Genomic DNA, 12,077 nt, shown 5'->3' with positions numbered 1-12,077 from the left:
CGCTGCCACCACCGGAACTACCCACAGGCATTGCTGTAAATAAATGTTTTCCTTTTTTAACCATTGGGCAAGTTAGCATCTGTGGTTATTTAGGTATACCGCGTACCGGAATTAATATTCGTTTTCTTATCCTATGGAGTTTGAGAGATGCATGGAGGTTAAACGGGTAGGATCCCAGGTTTGACCACTTCTGTCAGGCAGAAAGTTTTTATCTGGTAAAGAATATTTATTGATGTGCTGAACTTAAATATTTATGGTCAGAGTGGTAAAATAGCTGTGAAATCAATTAATAATTTGTATTTCCTTGACCAGTCAAGAGAGACAGAAGGAGATGGATGTCAAGAGGATTAGCAGGAAGGGATTCTGCCTGCGGTGCAGTGCCGAGCCCACCACCAGCGCCCCTGCAGCAGCACTGACCTTGAATTTCAGAAGGATTTAAATTAGAAACTATATTTCCCTTCTCCTCCATCTAATACCCTCAAAACCTCCAGTTCTAGCCTTGCATCTGCTGGGATTATGGGAGGCTGATAGATATTACAAAGGTTTGGAAAGTGTACATTTGATCATTTGACTATTTCTTGTGCTAGTAATATTTATTTCCTTTAATAACTGAGTTTTAACTTTTTCGATAGACCTAAGATATGTTCACAAAAGACTTCTTCTCTTGCCTCTGGGGTATAATCTTTGCATCCCAACTGGCTACCAGCTGCAAGCTGCAGTGATCTAAACATTCCTACAAATTGCTGGTATTAATCTCTGCGTCCTTCTCTTAACTTCCTTGGAGGCAAAATTTATAAAAAAAAAAGGAAAAAAGAAAAAAATCAGTCAACATTCCTCTGCCAGTCTAGCTTGATGAGAGAAGTTCTTCCTGAGCTCTTCTTAAACTCTCAAATCCATGGAACCTGAAAAGGCAGAGCTCTTAAAATACGGTAATAGATGGGTAAAATGGGACATTTGAAATGCAGAAGGAGATGAAAAAGGCAATTATTTAAATTTATGATGGAGAAGGATGGAAGGGAAGAGTCCTATGAACTTTGCACTCCTCCCTGGCCAGTAGAAAGCAGAGATCGTAGCTGGAGGAGGGTCCAGGTCTTCATTTCCAGGCACAGGAACTCCCTCCCTGCTCCGTGGGCCTGCTCGGCACGCTGTGGGGAAGCAGGAGGTCATCTGGATATAGCCCTGTTTGTTCCAAACGGTATCAGCAGCTGTACATGCAGACAGGATTATTTTGGCAGCTCCTGCGAGGCAGCCAGTGGGTAATACTGATGATTTCTGGATGAGGAGGAGGGAACTACTGAAAATATGACATTTAGAACTTGATGACTTTGTACCAATGCACGTTAGGCTGTATACTGAAAACTCGACTGCTTCTTCCCACGTGTAGTTCCTTCCCTGAAGTGAGCATTCTTTCCTCTCATTTACATTTTGCAATTAATTCTTTGAATATCTCCCAATATTATGGATATCACCACCGGTTTCCGTGCCTGACGCACAGGTCGGTGAATGAACGTGGCAGGCTGCTTTTCTGTGTTTCACTTGTATTGTAACCCTACCAGGGTTAAGCTGGTGATTCAAACTGGGTGTATTTAATTAGGATTAAAGGGAAAAAACTTTCAGCGTACAGCACCAGATGTTGACAGTGCCACCTTTTCTTACATTGCAATAGCTTCAGTGAAAAAGCTGTTTGCTTTCCATTTGCAGTGGGACCTTTCCAGTCTTGATGTCCGTCTTTATTTCTCAAATCTCACCCTTTCGTCAGGTGACTGGTTCAGGCAAGGAGGTGTGTGCCAGCTCAGAGGGGACACTGCTCTGTTCATCAGATGTTTCTGCTGATGTCGACATGTGGCGTCAAATAGGACAAAAAATTTTAGTGACTCTGGCCATGGGTTAGGTTAAACGTAGTAGCTTTTTTCAAGTTAATTCTGTGTCTCTTGACGATTCTGCTTGGTATTCTCTCACAAAGGCAGATTTAATTGGGGCAGGTTACGTTTGCTGATGGAAGTGCTGTTTAGAGAACAACCCGATCTTGACTCACCACTTGCTGAGTAAACAAATAACATCACTGAGTCCGTGCCTTGATACCTCTTTCATTTTATGACATTGCATTGCCATATTCAAAAGATTTCCTCTCCTCAATAATCTCATCAAACTCTTTCGCAATAGGAAGAGAAGTAGACCATGGCCTCCTGGACAGACCTGAGGCCGGGTGAGAACCATGGCGGTATAGCTGCGTTTTCTTTCTCACTGCTATGGAACCCTCTTTTTCTCATCTGCTAGTTCAAATAAACTGTTCCTACCAAAACCACTTGCACAAACCGCACTTATTGCACAAAATGTGCAACACTGGTCCCTGAAGAGGCTTCTGTTAAAGATGATGCGTGAGGGCACCTGTGCACCTTTGGTACTTGCAGCTTTTCATTGTGTCAGAACTCAATTTGTGCTTCTGTGTGAGTCAGGTGTGAGTCCAGAGGATGCAAAATACTTGACATTTCCATTAGGTTGAACAGCAGAAACCCCTTTCTTTTCGGTGTAGCTGTCTCTAGTTCACACTAAGAGTATCTGAATCATGCAACTTGGGAGAATGTAACTGAGCTTTTCAAGGTTTTTGCTCTTTTCTTAAATATTGATTCCTTTTACAGCAGAACAAAAATATAAATTTTGAAAAGAAAAGCCTAATTCTTGATAATCTGTAAGTTAAATGAGTGCCATGATTTCAAGCTTTGACACAAATGGATGGGCAACTTTTTTGCTTTTTCTCCTACACTGTACTGGTGTACTTCCTCCTTCGCCTTCAAATGCACATCCTAAGGTCTCTTCAGATCCCCATTTCCCAAGATATCCGAGTACCGAAAGACGCAGGCGGGTTTAGTCTAAAATTTACAAAACAGTCCCCCTCCCACTGAAGCCAGCGAGTAGCTGGAGTGAGGATGACAGAGTTGGCTTTGTGGGCTTTTTCAAGGCAATGCATTCATCTCTACATGCCACTATCTAATATGTCATTGATACCAGGTGTTAGTTAACATACAGGTTTGTTTTTTCCTTTGGTCTTTTTGTGATTAAACAGATTATTGCTTACCAGCCCTACGGGAAGTCGGTGGATTGGTGGGCGTATGGAGTGCTGCTCTATGAGATGTTGGCTGGCCAGGTAAGAGCTCCCCTCCCGTGCTCACTGTCACCTCCTTCTGCCTCCCCAAAGCTGCTCTGTCCCCTAAAGGCTTAGACCTGGGACTGGGGGCTTTTGTACTGATATTATCTCTTTGTACTCTTGACTGACTCTGCTGAGAATGTATTTAGGCTTTAAGCTCTTTGTATTGCACCCACATAATCAAGCTCTGCCTTTGAATGCGACTTCTTTGTACTGTAATAATGTATAAATAGCCATCTTCAAAATTGAATGGGAGACACTTGAGCAGGAAAATGCATGTCAAATGGAAGAAATACCATTTAGTAGCTTGAAACCGTGGGGAAACATAATAAGAGTGTGTATACGCTCTGCATTGCAGTAAGTCACAAGAATAGAGATTTTGTATTGTATGTCCTAGGGGTAAAGTATGGGTCTCGCCACTTGAAATACGCTCAGTAACAGACCCCTTATTCTGCACAGTTAATGAGACGCTGCTCTCTGAGTCACTCAAGTAGAAAAGCAACACAGTGCTGCAGTAAATGGCAGATAACTACCAACTTTAAGGAATTCTATTAGTCTTGAGTTGGAAAAGATTTCAGCAATTGGTTTTCAGTAAGTGTTAGCTAAAGGAATGCGTTTCCTAAGCTTAAAACGTGTATTTTTAACAAAAGGCTTTAATAGATTCTGCACTAAATTCTAGTCGACATTTTAAAAGTTTTTAAAGTGCAGCAATTGCAGTTGTTAACATTTACAGTCTGCATTGCAAATATTGGGCATCCGAACGCTTTTGAGAGGTTGAGCTTTATCATTGGCCAAGTCTTGCACAGTGCCCATATCCTGGGGACTCACCCACAGGCACTTTCCTCTTCAGCTATATTTAAAAATAAAATGCAGTCCTTTCTTGCAATAGTCTCTCCTTCACAGAAGCACATCCTGTAAAACAAACTGGAAGTTAACCGCAACTGGGGAATGGATATACCTTAGCACAAGATAATTGAAAGCTGCAGTCTTCAAACTACTTGGGCTGTTCGTGGGGCACAGGAGCTTTAAAAACTGATAAAAGATGATCACAAAGATAATCCTGCATATACACTTCATTGACCTGGCTGCCATGCTGGGTGTAGAAATTAGCTTTTCTCCTCTCTTTCCACCTGACACAGGTAACTCCTGTGGCAGAAGACACCTGCGCTGCAGGGTGGGGCTCTGGGGTGTATCCCTGGGCAAGGACCGCTGCTGTATACAGGTCTTGCTGGGCATCTGTGATTGACTGGAGACAGACTGCTGAGTTGGATGCAGCTTTGCCCTGACCCAGTGTGGCTGCAATGTTCTCATGCCATTTCATAAAAAGTGGACAATTTAAAAAAAAAAAAAAAGAGCCAACAAGTAGCTCATCTGTGATTTATTTTCAACAGCCTCCATTTGATGGAGAAGATGAAGATGAACTTTTCCAGTCCATAATGGAGCATAATGTTTCCTATCCAAAATCGCTGTCCAAAGAAGCTGTCTCCATCTGCAAGGGGGTGAGATAGATGCTTCTTTATCATTAAGTTCCTCTTTGGCAATCCTTGTGAGTAACTAAATTTGTCTGGCTTTGATTAAGGCACTGTAGTATTTTTAAGTGCAGCTTCTGTCAGGCAGTGCTAAGCTGTATTGTCGTGAAGCGCTCATCGCTTGGTGTCACTGGTAAGTGTTCAGCAATTCCGGCTGTTTGTTTTATGATAAGAACAAATGTCAGAATTGGTAGCTGCCAAATCCAAAGCAGAATTTATAAACATGACGATGGTGCGAGATGTCTCCACCCGCCTTGCTTCCCAACCCTCGCCAGCACAACCTCGATTTTGAGGAGATTTCTCAGCTTGGATGGACACCAGGTACTCCAGCGGGTCCTCAGCTGAGTGCACCTAATGACAGCAGCAAAGTAAAAGAGTTAATAAGAACAATTTTTAAATGGAGATAAAGATGAGCTTATGTGAAAATCTTTAGCGTAAGTGCAAGGGAACTGTGGGACAATCCTGACCCGGTGGTAACCTGTGTGGCTAAAATTTATCTTAGATTCTAATTTAATTCAATCTATTTATTTTTTTGAGGAAAAGAATAGATTTTACTTCAGGAGATTGACTCAGGAAAAGAAGAATTCATCTGACTTTCCTTTAACTCTGTGTGATTCCTTAGAGTACTGTCACTTTGCAGCTTTTCCAAACCAGCCTCTATAAAGTGTTTTTTGATGTCTTACTTAGCACTGATAAAATATCACTGCACTTAGTGTTGGTTAATTTGGTATTTACTTTCTTCCTCTCCTTTACAACCATTTATGAAGTATTGTACGTGAGCTAGATAATAATCCCTTAAGGAAAGATCATCAAGACAAAGCAAGGCTGTTTAAAACAAGGTTAAAAGAAAGATCAATTTTGGAGCCTCTCCCGGTGTAGACATGCTGGCCAACAAAATCTAAACCTGGTATCTTTTTGTAAAGTACATGCAGATTGATGCCTTGTTGTGAAAATCATATATTCAAACAGCACAGTTTGAACTTGATCTGGTTACCCTGTTTTCAGCTCTCCTGCTTGCTGCTGCTTCACTGGGTGCTTATGCCGGGGGAGGGCAGAAAGCTAAAATTGCCCCGCACCACTTGGTTTAAGGTCAAGTCCCTGGGATAGCAACATGTTCATTTTCTGTATTAAACTAACAAATTGATCCCAAAATTCAGAGCACAGTTGACTTCCCAAAGTCTGCTGAGAGTTGCTTTTATTTTAGGTTTGGAATTGGAATCTGATCAACTCAACATTTGGAGGGAGACTAAAGCGGTACAGCTGAGGTTTTAAAAAGATATGTTGAGGTATCACTCCTAGCAGTATATTAATCATATATAATTTGGAAAAGAGTTTGAAAAAGTCCCCACAATGCTGGGACTGGGAGACGAAGGCTACGTTGCTCAATTCCTGATGTCCATATCAGTTGAAAATATTTTGAGAAGCTTGATAATAAGGAAGCATAGAATCATAGACTGGCCTAGGCTGGAAGGGACCTTAGAGACCATTTAATCCAACCTCCCTGTCATGGGCAGGGACGCCTCTCAACTAGATCAGGCAACACATGGGGACCGAACGGGGATCAAACCCGTGACCTTGGTGTTATCAGCACCATACTCTAACCGACTGAGCTAACTGGAGCATATTACTGTTTCCAAGCATGCAATGCTGGTGGGGCTTGTTTGGGGTTTTTCCCCCAAGCCTGTTTAATCTATGCAGCTGGGTGTAGTATTGACCAAGATGTCATTAAGGATGCAAGGGAGGACATGCAGGGTGGATGTTGTCAGCTGGGTGCCAAGAAATTGTAGACTCTGTAATGAGATGTCTCAAACAAGCCCAGAAAAATGTAAAGGGGCGGGGGGAGGGGGTTGTACTTTGTCCAGCTTTAGTATATTGGAATTTATTACATTTAATTGATTGTTGAGGTAGGGCAGAAACTGTTCTGGAAATTTATAAGGCTGAACCAAAAGACCAAAGGTGAAATTCAGTAGTGAACTGTGAGTTACCAGGATGGCAGGTTGCCCTGGCACCATCTGCCCACCCACATCTCCAGCAGCAACCTCTGCCGAAGGGAAAAACGTTCTCCAATGCAGCTCTTGATGTTGCTGCTGATGTGCTGTCTCCAGTAATCAAACAAGAAAAATAATCTTAAAAAAAAAAATTACCTTTTCAAAACAATTTTATTCATGACTAGCATCTTCCAGAGAGGAGCAAGAGCATCACAGTCTGGGGAAAGCGTGTCTCACTTTCATGGTAGCATTAAATTTAATCCTGGCTTATATTTTCCCTTAATAGCTAATGACTAAACATCCTGCAAAACGCCTTGGCTGTGGCCTTGAAGGTGAAAGAGACATCAGGGAACATGCTTTCTTCAGGAGAATCGACTGGGAAAAACTGGAAAACAGAGAGATTCAGCCACCTTTCAAACCTAAAGTGGTGAGTGAGATGCCAAGTACTTCCCTCGCTAAATGTGTCTGCCGTCATGCTTTCCCGTGGGGTGAGATTAATGCTGGCTTGATGGTGCTGCAAATCTGGGACACTTCTAAAAGAAGGCAATTTGATTATGGCAGGCCCGTCTGTAAATCTGCTGAAGTTTTGGCACCCTGTAGCACAACTCAGTGCACTTTGTTCCTTGCAAAAAAAAAGAGTCTCAGTGGTTTGAGTCTTGACTTTGACGGTCAGGCACTGCAGGAGAAACTGAAAATGGGGAAAACTGGCATATTCATATCAGCCACTTTGAGATACGTACGAAATGCAGTTCCCAACTGTCTCCTCTGAACAGCATCCGAAGTCAATGGTTAAAGGGATCTGGATCAATGGGGTGAATTTCCTCCACAGCGGGCGCACAGCACGGGGAGTTTGTATTCCCCGTCCTTGAGTGACAGAACGCACAGCTGCCAAGGTTGCAGGAATAATCCATGATTTATTTTTAATGTTTATTACTGGTTTACACACATGTGTCTGCAGGAATGTTCTAGAAATCCAAACGCATGGAAGATGTCCTTATCATGAGAACTGTTTGCGTAACAGAATTTGAAGAGCTGTATTTGTTGATACAGAATTTCTTTCAGCATGTACTGGGCTGTATTGGCAGGCAAAGAAAAGTATTTGCACACAAGAATACAAGCTTTCAGGAACAGCTGTAAATTATTATATCCTAGCATTAAATATCTCTTTAACGCTTTCTTTGTTTCAGCTGAGGTGTGTAGCTGGCTAGAGGTACAGCATCATTGGTCTGTACACTGATTTATTTGCCGTTAGACACGCTGGTGTGGTACCACAAGCTAATGAGCAGAATACATTCCTCTCTTCTTGCTTACAGATGACTTTTTCACATCACCAGGAGGAGAGTTACATGCTGAGAAGAGTGTTTTGTGCTAAGGGAAATACCCTTCTCACGTGGTGTGGATTTTGCATGCAGGGAAGGGTGTAAGTGAGGAAAGGACACACGCGGTGCTGCCAGCCCTGCCCGGCTGGTCCCAGAGCTGTCCATCTCTAAAGCTGTTTTATGGAAGATTTTCATTACATGCTTCTTGAGTCGAATTTAAAGCTGATCGTAAAGCAAATCTACCTTCACATCTGTAAGTTTTATTAGCTCGGGAACTGAGAGCTTAGACTCTCCTTGAAGTTAAAAGTAACGTCAGCGTGAAGGCAGTAAAAAGCTGAAGTTTGGTCTCGTTCCATCACAGCAGATCCTGGCTCCTGTTTAGAGCAGCTGCGCTCCCTCTCCGTGGTTATCATGACCTGTTTTGTTTGTACAGGCTGCTATTAAAATACACCAAGGTGTATTCACATGGAGCCTAACTTTCCCAGATGAAGAATCCAAGGCTGATATTTACATACCTTATGTAGAACTCTTTTATTATGCTTGTTTATATTGATTCTCAAAAGCAAAAAACACACAACCTGTAATCTGTTTGAAGATAAGAATGTATTTATAGGCTTTGTTTGGGCTGGTGTTTTTTTCGGAAAACCTTTGCAGGTGCATCTTCTCTAGGAAGCACATTGCTGCAGGAATAATCCTGCTGCTTTTGCACACTGCTGTGGTTCTCACTCAGACAAGGAGCTGCAGATTTGGGGTCAGCAGCTGGTTGGTTTAAATAATGTGTTCTCTTCCAGATTGACATTTCACAGTCTATAGACATAGGCTTATTATTTGGCAAGACAGATATTTTACTTGCATTTGTAAGTTTAAGAGTTCTGAGAGTCCTGTGTTTTCACTTCTGCTTTAATACTGCATTAATGTCCACAAAAGCAAAGCTACTCCTTAGTGTGAAGACAAATACCTAAATGACGATGCAAATTTATTGATAAATTATTATATTCACACCACTCAGAAAATACCCAGATTTCACGTGATTTAATTCTTAGCCTCTACTAGTATCAGCAATAGTGAGAGACCTAATGTAGTCAGGAACTGGTTTCAGTATACAGCTCTTGCTGAAAAAAAAAGGAAAATAAAATTTTAAAATGCATAATTTCATGGAAGGATGATGCATATCTGTAGAACATCTTTTTAGCAAAAGTCTTCCCTCTACAAATAGGCCTTTTGTTACTGCTCTGAGTTGACTGTACTGCCTCTAAGTAAATTTGACTATTAATTTGGAGATATTTGAACTTTCATTCCAAGGATGCGGAGCTTTCCCCTTGTCAGAATGAGCTCTGTCCTTTCTTGTTCTCCAGAGATTCTGTACCAAAACACTCTGACTTTGGTGGGTGCCCGGGTGAGCGCAGAACCCTGGAGCCGTTACCCTTGAAGTGTTCCTCTGCTTGTGCTCTTCCAAGACTGAGCAATGTCCTTCCGTGAGCACTTTGCGGCTCAGATCAGATGTTGTGTCCCAGCCCAGGACCTGCCAGGTGCTTTGTGAGAAGCTTAGAAAGAGTGACGGAGCTGCTTTCAAGACAGCCAGCCACCTCGGCCTCGAGTGCCCTTGGTGGTCCCATCTTCACTTGGTTTCTCCTATAAATGCACGGTTTTATTTATGTTGCGTTGGTTGGGAAAAATCAATGTTTAATGTTGGTCTGTTGTACAAGCTATTTTCTACCCTTTGCAAGTTACCCTCTAAATGTGAAGGTAATAGTGTGACGTTACCCTCTAAGTCTGCCGGTAGGTATGTTGTAGGGATGGAGGGGTAGGAGAGGGACAGGGACAACAGGAAGAAACTTTCAGTGCCTTCATCACACAGCCATGCTTTGTTCAAAGATCTGTTACAGCAGATAGTTTTGAGATAAGCAGATTTACCAGTTTCCTTTAGACCTCTCCACAGTACTCAGTGCCTCATGTTCCTCAGATACGCTTTTTTTCTCACACCCATGCAAATGTTGTTCTGGTACCCCCCTTCATCCTTTTTAACTCACCTCTAGCCATTCTTCCCTGACTTTTCAGATGTTTGCCACTCTACTCCAAACCATCCCTTTGCAAACGTGATTTCGTTTTCTGTCCTGAATGAGGACATGGGCTTTGTGAGATGACATGTCTTGTCTCCTAGAAAAAAAAAAACAACAAAAAAGTGAGGAAACCTGTGACAGCACATTCTGTGATGAGGACTCGTTCCCCAGCGGAGCTTCTGGCCCCAGCTCCCTCCTGCAGTCCCCAGGACCAGAGCTCTGCTGCTGCTTAAGAGTTTACAAGCATTTGTAGGCTGTGCAATGAAGAATGAAAGAGTGCACATTAAAGTTTCTGCAGAGAGTGAAGGATATGCAAACTAACACGTAAATTTAATTTTGCAATATAAAAGTTTTAAGAAGAATGAAATGACTTGACACATAAAGTTGTTTTTTCGTCTTTTCTATCCCAGTAATTCTGTATATTCGAGCCTCTTAACCTTGTCGCCTCAAGCTGATGGATGGAAACTCTTCTGACTTTTGTTTCTCATCAGAATTCGTCTATTCAAACTTCTCTGCCTGGGATTTTTTGTTAAAGTATCTGAAAAAGAAATTCTCTCTTAAAATAAGAAATGAGCAAAACTCTTGCATGTGTCATAAAAAATCTGCAAAAAGCTAGAACTGTCAGGATGTTACTGGGGGTTTTTCAGCCTTTTTTTTTGTTTTTTTCTTGCAGTGTGGCAAAGGTGCTGAAAACTTCGATAAATTCTTCACACGAGGACAGCCGGTGTTAACACCTCCGGATCAGCTGGTCATTGCTAACATAGACCAAACAGATTTTGAAGGGTTCTCTTACGTCAACCCCCAGTTTCTACACCCCCTTTTACAAAATGTAGCATGAAAGGGCAGAACAGGAACAAATCACACAGTGGGGAACGGTCCTTAACCCTACAATTTTTAGGCTTTTGCCTTGTTGATTCCGTTTGAGCCTGGAAATTGTAGGGTTAGAAGGTGGAAGGATGGAGGAAAGGCCACTTATTCAGGCTTCTGGATGTGCAACAGCAATGTTGTCCTAATGAATAGGAGATAAATTAATGTGCGGTGCCCACTTATTCTTCTAGAAGTCACCACCAACTTGTCTAAACTTACCCACTTTTTGGTACGTTATATATTTTTGTAACTCCCCACTGTCCTTTTGCTCCCTTTTCCACTCTGCTGTGTTTGAAGTAATTTAATGTATGGTCTGAAAAAGGAAAAAAAACGAAAACCAAACCAACATTGAATATTTGGTCCTTTGGATGCTGGGAGAGAGGAGCGCTCGCCCTGCTCTGCCCGTTGCCTTCGGAGAGCGAGAGACCGAGCCGGTGACAGCCCCGGGGAGGAAAGGGCTTGCAGAGGGGTGGTTGAAAATAGTTGTTTTGAAAATTGGAGAGGAACAAGTTGGGAGTGGGTGGGAATGGGGAGGAGGAGGACAAAATCAAATTGGACCCTGAGGCTTCGCGAACCGATCCTGTAAGCATCACCAAGTTGAAACATGCTTCAGCGGTGGCCGGATCTCTAGGATCTTTGCTAAGTAGCACGTGATAAAGTTGAGGGTGAAATTTTGTCTTTAATAATAATAGTAGTAATAATTTTAATAATATTTTTGTGAATTTTAATCTCCATGAGATTATTCTGTGATCCAGGGTGCCATTGTTTGTTCAGTTAATTTAATTTACACCACTCCTCAAGTTTACTGGTAACTGGTTCTAATACCAATATTTTACTACGAAATTTATTAACCTGGAATGTAAAAAAAAACTGTAATCCCTTAGATCTTATTTACACATATTTATTTATATTCTGTAGTATAGGGCAGTAAATTGAAGAAAGCGTTATGTATACTAAATTAACAAAAATGCAGCCCCAAGTGACTTCCTGATTTCTCCAGAATAACTCATGAAAATCAAGTGAGATTTAATCTTAAAATAATCAGTTTTAATTCAGAAAACTTTGGGCTGTAGAATAATCAAGCCTGAAAGAAGAAGCACCTAAAACTTGTTTTATTGATAGAATGGAATTTAATACATTTTACATATGCTTCATGCAATGAATTTTGC

General features: G+C 41.8%; 1 protein-coding gene across 1 annotated transcript in view; it reads left to right on the top strand.

Moving 5' to 3' along the window:
* The window catches only part of LOC104276351 (protein kinase C alpha type), a 94,064-nt gene extending 83,185 nt beyond the window's left edge, over positions 1-10,879 (top strand). Inside the window, exons 13-16 of the mRNA XM_009872632.1 lie at positions 3,065-3,145; positions 4,537-4,644; positions 6,949-7,089; positions 10,715-10,879. Coding sequence (XP_009870934.1) covers positions 3,065-3,145; positions 4,537-4,644; positions 6,949-7,089; positions 10,715-10,879 — 495 coding nt within the window. The remainder of the gene's footprint in view (positions 1-3,064; positions 3,146-4,536; positions 4,645-6,948; positions 7,090-10,714) is intronic.
* The last annotated feature ends 1,198 nt before the right edge of the window (positions 10,880-12,077 follow it).

This window comes from Apaloderma vittatum, unplaced genomic scaffold, assembly GCF_000703405.1.
Source record: "Apaloderma vittatum isolate BGI_N311 unplaced genomic scaffold, ASM70340v1 scaffold15167, whole genome shotgun sequence".
Classification (NCBI taxonomy): domain Eukaryota; kingdom Metazoa; phylum Chordata; class Aves; order Trogoniformes; family Trogonidae; genus Apaloderma; species Apaloderma vittatum.
Note: the sequence above shows the minus strand (reverse complement) of the source record. Positions and strands in the feature narration are given on the sequence as shown.